This window comes from Phocoena phocoena, chromosome 4, assembly GCF_963924675.1.
Source record: "Phocoena phocoena chromosome 4, mPhoPho1.1, whole genome shotgun sequence".
Classification (NCBI taxonomy): domain Eukaryota; kingdom Metazoa; phylum Chordata; class Mammalia; order Artiodactyla; family Phocoenidae; genus Phocoena; species Phocoena phocoena.
Window position 1 is genome coordinate 75,641,721 of NC_089222.1, and position 18,696 is coordinate 75,660,416.

Below are 18,696 nucleotides of genomic sequence, written 5' to 3' on the forward strand. Positions count from 1 at the left end.
CTGAGGAATAAGAGGTGAGTAGAGGACCTGCGAGGGGGGACCTGGCCCATGAACAACCACGAGTCAAGAGATCAAGTCATCTGTTTTAAGGTATTCTCTTTCTGCACTGTATTTTCCCCTCCTTGATCTGTCACACACAAACTCTCAGTAAAGTTCGATTAAAGGTTACAATTTGATATTCACTGCCTCTGAGGACATTAATGGGGGGTCATGTCCAGGTACAGTGATATGTGGGGAACCAGGGAAGCTTGGAGACATGAATACAAAGTTGCTAGAAGTGACCGTCAGAGAGGCCCAGAGTGGTGGTCCACAGTGAAAGGTGATAAAAGCTCAGCAACAAACAGTCTGGAGAAACACGGTGAGGACTCCTCAGGGATTCTCAGAACTATAGCTGGAGGAAACTGTGGATTTCCTGCACTCCAGCTGAGGGAGAAGAGCACAGACTATATTACTGAGTGTTTAAAGGAACGGTGACCTCATAAAAGGTGGTAGCTTGGGGATGTTTGGAATATAAGGAGATTAACTAACACCCCCCTCTGCTCCCCAGTCTCCCAAGGATGTTTGGACTGTCCTGAGTTATTTTGGACTATGAGACTAAAATAATCCATAACTCCTGGTTCGCCTCTTCTATCTCAAAAGCTCGGAAGGGACCTACGCTATATGACCAAACCCTAACTAGTAATTGCCTTTGTCTGGTTTGACGTCAATTACTGGACTTTGAACCTGAGAGAGAGTTAGAAAGAAAGATAGCTGGAGGGAAATCATTTTCTTCCTGGATTACCTAGCAAGAACAGCTAAAATGAAAGCCTTCACTCACCTCAGTCTTCTTGCCCACCTTTTTCTAATCTCAGGTAAGGAACATTTAAAATTTTTTAATTCTTTTAATCATGTTTGTTGTCTCTGGGATAGAATCAGCAGGCTTAAGCTTAATTCCCACGGCCCCATTAGGTGGACTATTTTGTGGATGAAGTTTCCTCTCCAACTGGGCTCAAAGACACAAGGCATTTCAGTCTGTGATGAAGGCAGATAGAACAGTAGTAAAAGGAAGCTTCTGGACTAAGATTTGGGGTTCAGCAAGCCAGAGATTTGTCCCTGAGAACCCTGAGGCCAGACAAGAACAACTTGGTAGTTCCAAGGGCTCAGTGCCCTAGAATCCCCTTCTCTTTAACCTTCAGATGTCATTTGGGTCCTAATGCAGAGCAGGGACCTGGTTTAATCCCTGAATGTGGCATCAAGAGTTCTTTTTTGCCCCTTACTCGTGGGGGTCAAGGCTTACCTCTGGGCAAATCCCTTAATCCCTCTGAGTATTGGTGAGCATTCCTGTCAAATGTGGATGCTCATAACCATTCCATAGGCCTGTTGGACACAGGGTAAGCCCTTGATAAGTGAGAGTAGTAGGAGGAACAGGGTAGCAGCTGTCGAGATGGCCAGCTGCTGAACTATTTTCTTGCTCCTGGGAGAGCATTGGCCTATGAATGACTGGTTAAGCCCAGCCCTGTTCAAGGTGAAGAGCCAGATTCTGTCATCCAGGGGCTTCCAGACCCAAGCGGGAATTAGGCAACATCTTCGGCAGTTTTCTATATCCAAAGGTTTACAAATAGCTTCCTCACTAAAACTTTTCCTTTTAATAATTTTTTTAACCGATTGTCATTGTCAGAGCTCTTAGAGACAATTAAGGGTTCTAGAAAAGTGATTATAGGATCACTAAGAGTACGCTACCCCATGTGTCCAGGGGTTCCTAAGATTTGAAAAAAGGCAGCTTTGGTGATCAGCATAGCCCTTAGGGCAAAAACCACCTGTATTCATCTTATTCTTTAAAAAGTTCATGTCTCGGGCTTCCCTGGTGGCGCAGTGGTTGAGAATCCATCTGCCAAGGCAGGGGACACGGGTTCAAGGCCTGGTCCGGGAAGATCCCACATGCTGCGGAGCAACTAAGCCCATGCGCCACAGCTACTGAGCCTGCACTCTAGAGCCTGCGAGCCACAACTACTGAGCCTGTGTGCCACAACTACTGAAGCCCGTGCGCCTAGAGCCCGCGTACCGCAACAAAGAGTAGCCCACGCTTGCTGCTACTAGAGAAGGCCCGTGCGCAGCAACGAAGACCCAATGCAGCCAAAAATAAATAAATAAATTTATAAAAAAAAAAAAAAAAGTTCATGTCTCTAGAATTACGAATGGGTAAACATCACTAGAAAACATTTTGAAGAAGTTTAATACATTAAATACCTTAATGAGGTATTTTTATTTCATCATTCTTTAAACACAACCCCTTCCCTACCATCCCTCAGCTAATGAGCGCCGTAATGGAAAATTGGGACAATTGGCTGTAAATTGTAAAAAGACAGAAGGAGGCATGGCCAGGTGGTAAACAGCTCCACCTGGTGGCATTTTCAATTGCCCTCACTGAGAACTGCTCTGAGGAATATTAAACTCAGATCGACAGCTCTGCAACTACAGGCATAAATGATATTACATCTTGTAGTAATATGACATGTTGATATTAATATATAATTGATGTTTCATATTATAAATTGTATTAATATATTATAATTAACAATAATACAATAAATAATATTAACTTCATATTTTTCTACCAGTTGAACATCATATTTTTCAGTAACTTTTTTTTTTTTTTTTTTGCCGTGCCTCGCGGCTTGCGGGATCTCAATTCCCTGACTAGGGTTGGAACCCGGGCCACAGCAGTGATAGCCTGGAATCCTAACCACTAGGCCACCCAGGGAAATCCCCAGTAACATTTTTCCAGTTTTGTCTGTTTAATTTTTATTTGTATTTATTGTGGGTTTTTTTTTAAAGAAGTAGTCATGTATTTTCATTTTTAATGTAATCCACTACATTTATTTTTCAGACAAAAAAACGGACTGGGTACTAATCAGTATTAAATAATAGCAACTGTCATTATATATTCAATGTTATGTCTTCTGAAACTTAATATCTTTGTTCCTCCAGCCGAGAACCAAACTGCTTCAAGCTCAGCTGCCTCTAATACAATAAGCAATTATTAAAGCTACAGTGACTTGAGGTTCAATGTTCACATTCAGCAAGTTTAAATCCACTCTTATGTGATTTTTGAAACCTTATTTACTAACTGAAAATATTGCTTGCTGATAAAACTTGCTGAAATGCTATCGCTGAATGTACAAGTCACTGATAATGCCAATACAACAAAGATAACCACATGTTTGAGGATTGCAATGAGCCAGACATTCACTGAAAAAAATAAATACAACGAAACAAAACTCACACAATATCTGAGAATCTGGACACTTTGTATCAGTGTTTTGAAGTGTTTCATTAATATCTTAAGACAAGTGTATCAAAACCTTGGCATGATTTAATTTAAAGTCGCCAATTTTATTTTTACTAACATCAGAAATTTGTGCCTGTGCCACAGGTGTAGCTGTAACTCCTACCCACACCACGAGCGCTCCTCCTACCGACACCACGAGCGCTCCTCCTTCCACCACAGGCTCCGCGGCTCCTACCGACACCACGAGCGCTCCTCCTTCCACCACAGGCCCCGCGGCTCCTACCCACACCACGAGCGCTCCTCCTACCGACACCACGAGCGCTCCTCCTTCCACCACAGGCCCCGCGGCTCCTACCCACACCACGAGCGCTCCTCCTTCCACCACAGGCCCCGCGGCTCCTACCGACACCACGAGCGCTCCTCCTTCCACCACAGGCCCCGCGGCTCCTACCGACACCACGAGCGCTCCTCCTTCCACCACAGGCCCCGCGGCTCCTACCCACACCACGAGCGCTCCTCCTTCCACCACAGGCCCCGCGGCTCCTACCGACACCACGAGCGCTCCTCCTTCCACCACAGGCCCCGCGGCTCCTACCGACACCACGAGCGCTCCTCCTTCCACCACAGGCCCCGCGGCTCCTACCGACACCACGAGCGCTCCTCCTTCCACCACAGGCCCCGCGGCTCCTACCCACACCACGAGCGCTCCTCCTTCCACCACAGGCCCCGCGGCTCCTACCCACACCACGAGCGCTCCTCCTTCCACCACAGGCCCCGCGGCTCCTACCGACACCACGAGCGCTCCTCCTTCCACCACAGGCCCCGCGGCTCCTACCGACACCACGAGCGCTCCTCCTTCCACCACAGGCCCCGCGGCTCCTACCCACACCACGAGCGCTCCTCCTTCCACCACAGGCCCCGCGGCTCCTACCCACACCACGAGCGCTCCTCCTTCCACCACAGGCCCCGCGGCTCCTACCGACACCACGAGCTCTCCTCCTTCCACCACAGGCCCCGCGGCTCCTACCGACACCACGAGCGCTCCTCCTTCCACCACAGGCCCCGCGGCTCCTACCCACACCACGAGCGCTCCTCCTTCCACCACAGGCCCCGCGGCTCCTACCCACACCACGAGCGCTCCTCCTTCCACCACAGGCCCCGCGGCTCCTACCGACACCACGAGCGCTCCTCCTTCCACCACAGGCCCCGCGGCTCCTACCCACACCACGAGCGCTCCTCCTTCCACCACAGGCCCCGCGGCTCCTACCCACACCACGAGCGCTCCTCCTTCCACCACAGGCCCCGCGGCTCCTACCCACACCACGAGCGCTCCTCCTTCCACCACAGGCCCCGCGGCTCCTACCGACACCACGAGCGCTCCTCCTTCCACCACAGGCCCCGCGGCTCCTACCGACACCACGAGCGCTCCTCCTTCCACCACAGGCCCCGCGGCTCCTACCGACACCACGAGCGCTCCTCCTTCCACCACAGGCCCCGCGGCTCCTACCGACACCACGAGCGCTCCTCCTTCCACCACAGGCCCCGCGGCTCCTACCCACACCACGAGCGCTCCTCCTTCCACCACAGGCCCCGCGGCTCCTACCGACACCACGAGCGCTCCTCCTTCCACCACAGGCCCCGCGGCTCCTACCCACACCACGAGCGCTCCTCCTTCCACCACAGGCCCCGCGGCTCCTACCGACACCACGAGCGCTCCTCCTTCCACCACAGGCCCCGCGGCTCCTACCCACACCACGAGCGCTCCTCCTTCCACCACAGGCCCCGCGGCTCCTACCGACACCACGAGCGCTCCTCCTTCCACCACAGGCCCCGCGGCTCCTACCGACACCACGAGCGCTCCTCCTTCCACCACAGGCCCCGCGGCTCCTACCCACACCACGAGCGCTCCTCCTTCCACCACAGGCCCCGCGGCTCCTACCCACACCACGAGCGCTCCTCCTTCCACCACAGGCCCCGCGGCTCCTACCCACACCACGAGCGCTCCTCCTTCCACCACAGGCCCCGCGGCTCCTACCCACACCACGAGCGCTCCTCCTTCCACCACAGGCCCCGCGGCTCCTACCGACACCACGAGCGCTCCTCCTTCCACCACAGGCCCCGCGGCTCCTACCGACACCACGAGCGCTCCTCCTTCCACCACAGGCCCCGCGGCTCCTACCGACACCACGAGCGCTCCTCCTTCCACCACAGGCCCCGCGGCTCCTACCCACACCACGAGCGCTCCTCCTTCCACCACAGGCCCCGCGGCTCCTACCCACACCACGAGCGCTCCTCCTTCCACCACAGGCCCCGCGGCTCCTACCGACACCACGAGCGCTCCTCCTTCCACCACAGGCCCCGCGGCTCCTACCCACACCACGAGCGCTCCTCCTTCCACCACAGGCCCCGCGGCTCCTACCGACACCACGAGCGCTCCTCCTTCCACCACAGGCCCCGCGGCTCCTACCGACACCACGAGCGCTCCTCCTTCCACCACAGGCCCCGCGGCTCCTACCCACACCACGAGCGCTCCTCCTTCCACCACAGGCCCCGCGGCTCCTACCCACACCACGAGCGCTCCTCCTTCCACCACAGGCCCCGCGGCTCCTACCGACACCACGAGCGCTCCTCCTTCCACCACAGGCCCCGCGGCTCCTACCCACACCACGAGCGCTCCTCCTTCCACCACAGGCCCCGCGGCTCCTACCGACACCACGAGCGCTCCTCCTTCCACCACAGGCCCCGCGGCTCCTACCGACACCACGAGCGCTCCTCCTTCCACCACAGGCCCCGCGGCTCCTACCGACACCACGAGCGCTCCTCCTTCCACCACAGGCTCCGCGGCTCCTACCGACACCACGAGCGCTCCTCCTTCCACCACAGGCCCCGCGGCTCCTACCCACACCACGAGCGCTCCTCCTTCCACCACAGGCCCCGCGGCTCCTACCGACACCACGAGCGCTCCTCCTTCCACCACAGGCCCCGCGGCTCCTACCGACACCACGAGCGCTCCTCCTTCTACCACAGACCCTGCAACTCTTGCCACCAAAACGAGTACACCTACTCCCTCCACAAATACCCCAGGTAAGAGCAATTCACTCAAAGCTTCTCACTGAGGAGTCACAGTATTTTGGAGGAGGGTAGGTAAGTTTGTTCTACCAGAGTAGGGAAGTGCATATAAAGAGACCCAAGGTGTCCTTGGATATGAACCCCTGCAATTAAAAAGTCTGGGTCGCACGGGCTAATAGTAATGGCAGACATGCTAAACGATTACCTGTTCCATTCTCCTTTCCTCAAGTTATTTGCCAGATGTGGAATATTTTTATGAACTTGGACTTTTCAAAGCTACTTTTCCAGCTTCCCTCTCCCTGGTAGATTTTTGCAAATAGTTTTATCTTCTCTGAGGTCAGGTGCAAATAAGCACTGACTCTCCAGCCCCACTGGTCTAGATCCCTGGTCTACTGAAGAAAAGAGTCACTTCTATCCTGATTCCTCATCAAATGTTATGGAAAAATTATGACATTACAAAGGTAGCTGATCACAATTTAGAATTTGAGCTAATTCATGGAATTTGAGCCTGAGAGATTAAAAAGCCAAACAACAGCAGTACTCAAACAGTCCTAGACATGACCAGAGCTGTGGTCCAAAGGACAGATATTTGGGGCTACTATCTAAGAGATGATGATTGACCTCAAGCCCAAGTTATTGAAACAGAAAGCACTTGCCTCATTTCCCAAAGTTTAGAGCAGGGGTCAGTAAACTTTATCAGTGAAGGCAAACTAATAAATGTTTCAGGTTTTGTGGGCCATGATAAGGTCTCTCTTACAACTACTCCACTCTGCCATATTAGCATCAAAGCAGCCATGGACAATATACAAATGAATGTGCCTGATTGTGTATCAATAAAACTTTATTTACAAAAACAGGACTGGCCAGCATTGGCTCTCAAGTCATAGTTTGCCAACCCCTGGTCTTAAAGAATCCTCAAACCTAGGCTTAAAGGGTCTAGATAAACCCTGTTATTCTCAGTTAGGGAAACTGAGGCCCAGTGAGGGCAGCAACTTACCCAGGGTCAAAGAGCAAGTTGATGTTTCCCTATACTTACTTCTTTTGTCTTCCCCAGTGTTCTGCAATAGATCTAAGAAATGGATGATTAAGCAAATGGAACCAGAGCCTGTATCAAAACCTGGCTCCCAATCTTCTTTCATGTTTGCAGGGGCCGCTCTGAAGGCTAGGTCAACAAGGACACAGCTACACAATCAGTTCTCCTGCAGTCAGGAAAGGGAGCTTTTTTTCTTTTTTTTTCGGTACATGGGCCTCTCACTGCTATGGCCTCTCCCGTTGCGGAGCACAGGCTCCAGACGCGCAGGCTCAGCGGTCATGGCTCACGGGCCCAGCCGCTCCGCGGCATGTGGGATCTTCCCCGACCGGGGCACGAACCCATGTCCCCTGCATCGGCAGGCAGACTCTCAACCACTGCGTCACCAGGGAAGCCCAAAAGGGAGCTTTTTAAAGCTGTTTCTGCTTCCCCAGACACTCTCTCAGAGTAAGGCAGTCTTCTTGTGTTCTGGCCCTACACTAACTACGGGGCATGGGCCCAATCACTTCTCTCTTGGCTTCAACATACTCACTGTTAATAAGATGTGATTGAACTAAATAGCCACCAAAATCCTTTTCCCACTGTAACATCCTGTGATTTTATTCCTGGCACACAGAAAAACTAACAAGTCTGTCCTCTATTGCCAGGGAGAAAGCACACCAGGAGTGATATGAGCAGTATATCCAGAATGGAGCTGCACTCAGTTTCTTCCCTAGGATTTGCCAAATCATCCTTGCAATGTGGCTGAGGCTTTTTAAAAAGCCATTTACTTTACTTAGAATAGTGGTTTACACCTTCTCAGAGAGGTGACCCTTACTGTTGTCTGTGAGGTACTGCACTACGCCTCCTGTGTCCCAGGTAGCCTGTTTTCTTCACTCTTATAAAACTTTTTTCAATAGACTTTGTTTTTAGAGCAGTCTTAGATTCACAGCAAAATCAAAAGGAAGGTAGAGTTCGCATATTTCCCTACGCCCACAGCTGCATAGCCTCCCTTATTATCAACTTTCCTCCCCAGAGGGTACATTTGATGAATCTATATTGACCCATGATAATCACCCCAAGTCCAGTTTACATTAGGGTTTACTGTTGGTGTTGTATATTCTGTAGGTCTGGATAAATGTATAATGACATGTATCCATCATTTTGGTATCATAAAGACTATTTTCACCTTCCTAACAATCTCTGCCCATTCATCCCTTCCTCCCTGCTAACCCCTGGCAACCCCTGATCTTTTTACTGTCGCCGTAGTTTTGCCTTTTTCAGAATGTTATGTAGTTGGAATCACAGTATGTGGCGTTTTCAGATTAGCTTCTTTTACTTAGTAATATGCATTTAAGATTCCCTCATGTCAATTTTCAAGGCCTGAACACTGAATAATATTCCATTGTCTGGCTGTAGCCATTTGTTTATCCACTCACCTACTGAAGGACATCTTGGTTGCTTCCAGGTTTTGGCAGTCATGAAGAAAACGGCTATAAGTATTCGTTTGCAGGCTTTGAGTGGGTCTAAGTTGATAAATAATAAGTGAATACTCAGCATTTACACTGAGTAAATACTAAAGCATGCACTTGTGGGGTCATATGGTTAAGAGTATGTTTAGTTCTGTAAGAAGCTGCCTGCCTGTCTTCTAAGGTGGCTGCACCATTTTACACTCCCAACCAGTATCAGAGCTCCTCACCAGTACTGTTTTATTTATTTTTTATAAAAGTCAATTAGGCCCACAGTCATGGAAAAAGAAGCTTAAATGGGGCAAAAGTATATGCAGTAAAAACTAAACCTCCTATCCTAGACCCCTAGGACCCAGACCCCCAGTTTTCTTCCCCAGAGGCAATTTCTGTGGCTAGTTTTTTGTGTTTGTGCAAATACAAACACATAGACTTATATGTTTCTATGTATTTCCCTCCTTTTAAAAAAATATTCATTTAGTTAGTTAGTTTTGACTGCATTGGGTCTTCGTTGCTGCATGCAGGCTTTTCTCTAGTTGTGGTGAGCAGGGGCTACTCTTCGTTGCGGTGCGCGGGCTTCTCATTGCGGTGGCTTCTCTTGTTGCAGAGCATGGGCCCTAGGTGCGCGGGCTTCAGTAGTTGTGGCACGCGGGCTCAGTAGTTGTGGCGCACGGGCTTAGCTGATCCGCGGCATGTGGAATCTTCCCAGAGCAGGGCTCGAACCCGTGTCCCCTGCATTGACAGGCAGATTCTTAACCACTGCACCACCAGGGAGATCCCCCACCTTTTTTTTTTTTTTTTATCATAAGAGAGAGCATGTTATTTCTGGCTATATACCCAGGAATGCAATCGCTGGATCATATGGTAGTTCTATTTTCAGTTTTTACCACATGATCCAGCAATTCCATTCCCGGGTATATATCCAGAGAAATGAAAATACCAATTTGAAAAGATACATGCTCATGATAGAATATTACTCAGCCATAAAAAGAATGAAATTCTGCCTTTTGCAGCATTGTGGATGGACCTAGAGAATATTATGCTTAGTGAAATAAGTCAGAGAAAGACAAATACTGTATGAAATCACTTATATGTGGAATCTAAAAAATAATACAAATGAGTGTATATGCAAAACAAAAACCGACTCACAGATAGAGAAAACAAACTTATGGTTACCAAAGGGGAGAGGGACAAATTAGGGGTATGGGATTAACAGATACAAACTACTATGTATAAAATAGATAAGCAACAATGATATATTATATAGCACAGGGAATTATAGCCATTATCTTGTAATAACTTATAATGTAGTATAACCTCCAAAAATACTGAATCACTGGACTGTATACTTGAAACTAATGTAATATTGTAAATCAACTATACGTCAATAAAAAAGAGACAATGTTATACACGTCGTACCTCATATGTAGTCTCTTTTTTTTTTTTTTTAAGCAATAATTTGCACCTACAGGATTATAAGAATCTTAAGACAGCTCTGAAGGTTGTCAGTTACGTAATCTACCCTGAAATCAAAGCTCAGGATCATTTCATTTGACAGAGATAAAGGAAATGACTAGCCAAGATCACCATTTGGCCACTGACCTAACTTCCCTTCTTGGATCCCGTCAGTTCTCCAAAGATAAGAAAGATGCTGCACCCTGCCTGCTCTAGGAGTCCTGGCCAGTGGTGTAGAAACCGTTGTAATATTCTTCTCTCCATTTATTCAGGTCATCCACTCAGAAAGCCAGAGAGTAGAGTGACCCTTCATCACTTCCTCTTAGAATTTTCACTGAGTTAATCCACACTGTTCCCTTACTCTCCCTTGCCTTTCCTCGTGGGTCTGTATACCATGTATGCTAACCAGAATACAATATCTAGTTTCTTTGGGGAGCTTTTGGCCTGATCTTCCCTATAAGTCAATTATTCATATCTTCAAAAAAAAAATATGATGCTTTCTCTAAAATTGTTTTGGAGAGTTCTACCTAGTGTTAGAGAACCAGACATCAAGGTTCTGGAGGATCCTTGAGGTCCAAAGTATTTCTTTACTCCTTGGAGTTAGAAGAGTGCTGTCTTTCTCTGAGCAGACTCTTACCCACCAACCTCTGACCTTTACTGTTGACAAGCGCTTGGCTCTAGAATTTTAGCAACAAACTTCCTAGAAACATAAGAAAATATGTATTTGTTTCAGCTGTTCTAAGGGTGTATCATGGAGTAACACAGCCAAGGAATAGAAAGTGCCCAGGAGATTTAAAAGTATGTTTCTTGGTGTTATTTGTTGTTATCCTATGGATTTTTAATCTCTTTCTACTGTATCTCAGGTTCCAGAAGCCCTTGCCAAAAGGACCCCTGTAAGGGTGATTCTTCATGTGTTAATCTGCATGATACACGGTTTTGCCTGTGTTTAGAAGGGTATTACTATAACTCTTCTACATGCAATAAAGGTGAGTTACAAAGGATGAATCATGGAGAGCTGCACCTCAGACCTAAGTGGAATAGAAAACTTAAAATAACGACAAAAAGAGCTTCCAGAATACTAAAGTTAGAGGAAAATTTGGAGGCAACAAAGGCCAGCCAAGTAGAAAAAAGCTTCCTGTCTTTATCTCAATGGAAATAGACCAATTCAGATTTGTGAGCTAGTCCTAGAGGTACGGGAGTAGATGGGTCCCTTCACTTCAACCGTTCAAGGGAACGGTGCCATGGGGTCAAAATGAGAATGATAGATGTCGGAGTCCCTGGAAAAGTACACAGGCTGCATAAATACAAAGTGGTGCTGTTACATGGGGACACTGATGCAGCATGAGGTGATTTCCTAAAACCACAGAGTCAGACGAGCCAGGAACCTGGTCTCTGACCTTGGTTCAGTTCTCTGTCATAGGATTTGCTGGTTCTATAACAGCAAACCCTATTTTTGGAGACTTAGGAGCCTCTCAGCTCTGGAAATGAACTTTAAGAGCAAAGCGACCCTATACTTTTTTGGTTACATCAGCTGGGCGCTATGAAAGTCCAAGGCTGTTTCCTGAGTTACATGTTTTTGTCTGTTTTATGAATGAGCAATATCCCTCCTTGCCAGAACAGACCAACTGTACAGGAAATGAATGCATTGTGTTGGCCACAGAAATTAGAGATATCCCCAAAGCCAAAAGAATGTTCCTGTTTTTAGCACTAATACTCTCATTTCTGGGGATCCACTCTAAGTAAATGACTCCATATGTAGGAAGGTTTGTGCATGAAGATGTTCTTTGCAACTGTTTTTTTCCCTCTTAAATAATTAGAAGCACTGAAAACAAAAAATGACTGCATCAATGAAGGAAAGATGTATTTCATAGAATATTATGTAGCATTCTTTACATTAAATACCACAGAGAGATTCTGCTTGAATTTCAGGAAAGATATTCCCTGGTACGATTATGGTCAATATATTATCTACATCTGGCTTAGAAGATGAAAATTCTGTGGCCTATCAGGAATTACACTTGAATATTACTGGATTTGTAAGTATTTTCCAAACATCCTTCCTCTATAAATATTCTTTATTCTAACACTGACTTGTAGAGTGTAGACTGGTATTCAGGTGGTACATGCTGGTACAGCTGTACCGGTGGATCAAGTAGTGAAATGCATGCTTATTGGTTTGTAAACAGTAGCTGTTCCAAACTCCTGCGGGCCACTGCTTCCTGGTTGCCCAGGCTCCTCCTCTGGGACCCTGGGTCCTCACCGTGATCCTGCACCTAGAGGGGTAACATCTGGCACAGCAGAGGGCCTTTAGAAGCCACCTCCAGCCATGCCATACTCATTCATACAGAAATATTCTTAAATATTTTTAAGTGGACAGAGAAATGTAATGCTGTTTTAAAATAAATTACTTCCATAGAATTGAAGAGAAAAAAATTAAAGATGATTTTTTTTTTCCTTTTTACAATCAAATTTGCATACTAGTCTGGCTTTTTTAATGTCTGGAAGAGGAACTCCATCTGAATTATATGTTACTTCTTTTTCCCATTGTCAAAAATGTCAAAATGAACAACAGCTTCATTTCATTTTGATTATTGTGAGTGTGTCGACATGAAAGAGATGGAGATCTCTATTCTGGAACCACAGATGTCAGACCTGGAAGGTCTTAGAGAGGGTGTCCAGCCAGTGTTTCTCAAAATTTAGTTTTGAAGGGAAAAATGTTAGCTTGGAAATATGTCTTAGAACTCTAGGTGGAGAAACACTTTATTTTTAATTTTTTTAACCTCTTTATTGGAGTATAATTGCTTTACCGTGGTGTGTTAGTTTCTGCTTTATAACAAAGTGAATCACCTATACATATACATATATCCCCATATCTCCTCCCTCTTGCATCTCCCTCCCTCCCACCCTCCCTATCCCACTGCTCTAGTGCTATGCAGCTGCTTCCCACTAGCTATCCATTTTAATTTTGGTAGTATATATAAGTCCATGCCACTCTCTCAATTCGTCCCAGCTTACCCTTCCCCCTTCCCCCTTCCCATGTCCTCAAGTCCATTCTCTACGTCTGCATCTTTATTCCTGTCCTGCCCCTAGGCTCGTCAGAACAATTTTTTCTTTTTAGATTCCATATATATGTGTTAGCAGACGGTATTTGTTTTTCTCTTTCTGACTTACTTCACTCTGTATGACAGTCTCTAGGTCCATCCACCTCACTACAGATAACTCAATTTCGTTTCTTTTTATGGCTGAGTAATATTCCATTGTGTATATGTGCCACATCTTCTTTATGCATTCATCTGTCGATGGACACTTAGATTGCTTCCATGTCCTGGCTATTGTAAATAGAGCTGCAATGGACATTGTGGTACATGACTCTTTTTGAATTATGGTTTCTCAGGGTATATGCCCAGTAGTGGGATTGCTGGGTCGTATGGGTAGTTCTATTTTTAGTTTTTTAAGGAACCTCCATACTGTTCTCCAGAGTGGCTGTACCAATTCACATTGCCACCAACAGTGCAAGAGGGTTCTCTTGGAGAAACACTTTAAAAAACTAACATCTTAATGGGGGCCCAGGAAGCACAGTGGCCATGAAAATGGACCAAAAAGTACAGAATAACAGTCAAGGATCAGGAAGGCTAAGTAACTGACCGAAGGTCACCCAGCTGATGAGTGAGGATGGGGGATTTGAACCCAGACCTGCCTGACCTCAGGGCTGCTTCTCCTTCCCCGCTGGCTCTGTTGTGCAATGAGATCTGGGCAGGCCTGTTAGCATGGTTCCTGCCCTCCTGCCCAGTCCTGCAGCCCTTCAGACTGAGAGGTGTATATCCGCAAATCCTCAAAGGGTGACCTGATAGAAGAAAAAAAATGGAAGACCGTTTTCCTATGCCAGATGCTAATTTTGCAATCTCATTTTTTGGGATTAAGAAAATTAAAAGTGCAAAAAGTGGTCAGTAGGGGAGCTGGATAGAACCTTGGAGATCATCCAGTGAACTTGTTCCTAGGTAGATTCCCAGGGCCCTGATGGTTTACAGAAATACCAGCTCTTCCTGATATGTAAAAGAATTAAAAGGAATATGGACATATTCTGGATACAAGGTTGCCCAGACTAACTAGAGCATCAAATGTATTTGAATTTGACTAGAATAAAAGAGAAATGATTTAACATCTTTTTAAATGACATTGGTTGCCATGATTTTTTAAAATGTGGGGTCCCCATGGGAGAAAAATAATAAAATTCTTGGATATATAATAAAAAAATTTGCACCAACCCAGTTCAACATTCATGTAATAAATATGGAGATGGGGTCCAAAGAGAGGAAGACATGTCCAAGGTCATGTCTTTCACAGTTAAGTCATTCAATCATCGGTCAACTGGTGTTTGTTGAGTGTTTCCTAGGGATTGCCCTGCGCTGAGTGCTATGGAATAGGCATGGGGATGGGCAGATGGCAGGCGGTAGGGGGGTGTCATAAGAAAGAGAAAACGAACCCCATTCTTGGCATCAAAAAACTTATGTTCTAATTGAGACCCCCATGCTACCTCCACCTTACCCCTGCCGGAGGTCCCAGCTTAATCTCTGGCCACTTGTTAACAAGTGTCTAGAATTGTCTCTGCTCTTAGAACGCAACTCAGGCCTAAGAAGATCTACCTGTGCTGGAGCCCCTTCCAGCTCACAAAGCCATGTATCATATATTCTATCTCACTTTCTATGCATGATAGCCCTGTGTGGTGGGAATTACTGCTATCTCAAATTTTCCAATGAGAACGTGAGGTTCAAAGCAGTTAAATTTTGCAAAAGCTAAGCGGAGAAGTTTGGCAGCCCAGCCTGCTGCCTTCTGAGGCACACTGCTTCTGAGCATTGGTGTGGGCTGCTCCTTCTTCCACTTCCTGGTCCCGCACTACCTACTGAAATGCTTTACAACAGCCCATCTCCTCTATGAAGCCCTCTCTGATTCTCTGCGACTAGATGAGAGTTTCTTTGAACCTCCACGGTAGATTCTACTCTCTCTGTCACTTACCTCTCTCAACTTCATGGTGTAACCTCTTATTTGATCAGAGGCTGGGTCTGCCCATCTTGGTAATCTCTATGTCTCAGGCATGATGCCTTGGTAAGGTAGGCATTTAAGTCTTCCTTAGGTAAACTGATGAGTGTATAAAGTATGCATATATGTAAGTCTAACAGTAACTTTGAAAAGACAAAACAAGTCAGTCACGTTATTTTTAAGAGTATTGATTTGGCTGGGTGCTTCAGGTTTCCATCTTTTTCCTGGGTGGCTCTGAATTATATCAGAATCTTCCTATGTTACAGCAAAAATTACTGAAAGGTATTAGAGCGCATGGAAAGAATAAATAATTTGTTGTGTTATAGTTGTATAAATGAGTTTAGAAATGGATTTATGTTAAAACCTAGATGTAATATCACTTTTCCCCTATCTTTGTAGTTGTTCTTAATTCTGTTCTTTTTCTCCACAGTTTAAAAAAGCATTTCACAGTCCTGATTACGGGCAGACTGTAATTGGTAAATTAAGGTAAGTTTGCTGTGGACTGATGGGGTACTTTGGAAGCAGGTTGTGTTTGCCTAACTTCTGTGTTCTCTTGCATACCCCATGTGGCACTGAGGCCCTAGGATGGCTAGTCACAGGTCAAGAAGAGATGATTAGTCTGAGTACCACGGAGGGCCCTGCCTCTGACGTCACATTGACCCTGGCCTGGGTGGGCAGGGTGTAACCTGGGGATAACAAGATGCTGCCTGTGATTGGCTACTCAGTAACTTGCCCACATAGCCCAGGGCATCACCTGGTTCTCTTTGTTTGGTTTGATGCTTTGGCTACAAATCACACCTGGTCAATCCCTGGAATGTGCATTCCAGAGGGTCAGGAGGAGAATGAATGGCTCACAGCCATCTCTTCCCTCACTGGGGGGAATGAGGCAGACAGGAAGACCCCAGTCATGCACCTGGCTACTGCAGGGCCTGTCGTGAGCTCTTTCTACAGTAAGAACGAGAATGCAGTGAGCATAGCAACATGCAGTGACCAGGGTTGCATGCTATTTGGGAACCCAAAGGGGCGGAGGATTCTCAAGAATCTTGGCCTTCTCTGAAGCGTATTGATACATGAGTGCTACAGGCTGAGGAAAGAATGCTCTAAGGCAGGGGTCCCCAACCCCGGGGGGCGGCACAGCAGGAGGTGAGCAACAAGCAAGCAAAGCTTCATCTGCCACTCCCCATGGTTCCCCACGGCTCCCCATGGCTCCCCACGGCTCCCCATCGCTCGAATTACTGTCTGAACCATCCCCGCCCCTATCGGTGGAAAAATTGTCTTCCGTGAAACCGGTCCCTGGTGCCAAAAACGCTGGGGACCACTGCTCTAAGGTGAACAGACCATGCAGAAAAAGCAGCTTTAATGTATTTATAGTTTATGGTTTTACTATTGCATCTATCTTTATAAACTTTGTCAAGTCCTTTGTGGAAAAACATACTATATATATTTAGATACGTGAATTCAGAGAAGACCTCCTAAAAGTGGTGAGTTTTGATCTTGTCGGTGAGCAAGGTGCACGTGTGATGGGTAGCCAGAAGGCTGGCAGGCAGCTTAATGGGAGGCACGGTGCAAGCAGCAGGCAGAGAGGCTGGGCCCCAACACACAGGCTGGAAGCTGGAGGTACAGCAGACTCCTGAATGTCTATGCATTGTTGAAGGACATTAGGTTTGATTTAGGGGACAACAGGGAGTTCATGCATCAGGATGACTGGATAAAAACAGGAACAATGAGGTGTAAATCTATGCTTGGATCCCTGCCTTGGCACATTATTGCTGTGTGACTGGGTAGGCATTTTAACCTCTCTGAACTTTTGTTGCCTCATCTCTATAACTGGGATAATCTGATCAACCTTCCCAGAACCCTGGGAGGAGCAAATGAGATACCTTTGGAAAGATTCCCTGTGCAAAGTGCCTGGCACATAGTCAGTTTCAACAAGTTAGTTCCCCTTCCAGAATATGGGACCCTGCAAGTATGATGGAGAGCTGGTCCCACAGAGTCACTTGGGGAAACTGTGGCACTCCTTCCGTTCTTAAGGAAAGGGGAGTTTTGGAGGCAACCCCTTACCTGTGAGCTCAGTGTCCTGACAGGAGGGACTCCCCCAGCAAGGGGGCCATGGCAGGCAAATAGACCTCAGTCTCACCTCAGAAGGCATTTCTTAGGCTCCATACCAGTGCTCTCTCCTCTGAATCCCCAAGCTCTTTATTTACTGTCCAAATGTTGGAATTGGAAGGATCCTCAGAATTTCTCTAACACTCAAATCTCTCTTTGGACAGAGGAGGACACTCAGGCTGAGGGAAGCTGGGACTGGTCTTGGACCACAAAAGATGGTGGCTATCCTGGGTCTAGATCTCTGGGCTCTTAACTCAGAGGCTAGTGCTCTAGTCATTTATACTACACCTTTTTGTCACTTAAGAACACGACCGCTCCATCATTTCCTTGAACTGTTCTGTAAGTGTCATGTCTTGTCTCCTGAATTGGAGAGTATGCTAGCAGGTTCTTTAAATGAATGCATTATGGATGGCATTTCTTTCCTAGCCCCACTGCAAATTATACCATAGATCTGTGGTCATCTTTCAACTGATAAAGAAAGCTTGTATCGAGTACCCCTTTCTCACTGCCCTATACCTTCCACTGTCACCTCCAAATCCCATCATGAACCAATCATGATAGGAAATGTTAAATTAGAACTCTGAAGCCCATTTTGCTTTTGGACTCCCTTTTGAGGTGATCATTCCTAAAAACAGAACTTGGTTCATGTTTTGGATTTTCTGGATTGTTCTGCAGAACCCACATGGCTGTGAACATTTTCTAAGTAGGCTGGCTATGTTTTCAAGCTTCTCTATTTCTTCAAAAGTCAGAAAGGAGTATAGGAAAACAATTGGACAGGAAAATATATATCCTGAGTCTTAAAAACACACAGCCACAAATCAGAGAGGGAAGAAGATTTTTTGTTGTTGTTTGTTTTTTGGAGTTTTTTGGTCACAGACGTCCCTTTTAATAGTGAAAGATTGAAAATAACCTCAGTATCATAATAGGAGGTTGATTAAGTACATTATGATACATGCATGGGATGGAATATTATGCAGCCATTTCAAATGATGTACACATTTTAAATGATGACAGGAAAATATTCACAACATACTGAAAAATGAAAATGTACGCTAAAAAGAAGCATGTATAAAGGATTTTACCTTGCAAAAATAAAATATATGCATGAAAAAAGACTGGTGATATTTAGAATCAGAAAAACAATTATTTAAAAATAAGAGTAATACATGCTTACTGTAAAAAATTTGGAAAAAACAGAAAATATGAATAGAAGACAAAAAAATCACCGACGGTCTCTCAACTCAGGGATATTTATGCATTTTGGTATATTTCCTTCTACTCTTTTT

At 46.3% G+C, this 18,696-nt stretch overlaps 1 protein-coding gene across 1 annotated transcript in view; it reads left to right on the forward strand.

Moving 5' to 3' along the window:
• Positions 1–210: 210 nt before the first annotated feature.
• LOC136122014 (mucin-13-like) overlaps positions 211–18,696 on the forward strand; it is a 35,565-nt gene continuing 17,079 nt past the window's right edge. Inside the window, exons 1-8 of the mRNA XM_065875849.1 lie at positions 211–218; positions 3,413–3,535; positions 4,184–4,327; positions 6,056–6,159; positions 6,248–6,352; positions 11,131–11,253; positions 12,197–12,303; positions 15,735–15,790. Coding sequence (XP_065731921.1) covers positions 211–218; positions 3,413–3,535; positions 4,184–4,327; positions 6,056–6,159; positions 6,248–6,352; positions 11,131–11,253; positions 12,197–12,303; positions 15,735–15,790 — 770 coding nt within the window. The remainder of the gene's footprint in view (positions 219–3,412; positions 3,536–4,183; positions 4,328–6,055; positions 6,160–6,247; positions 6,353–11,130; positions 11,254–12,196; positions 12,304–15,734; positions 15,791–18,696) is intronic.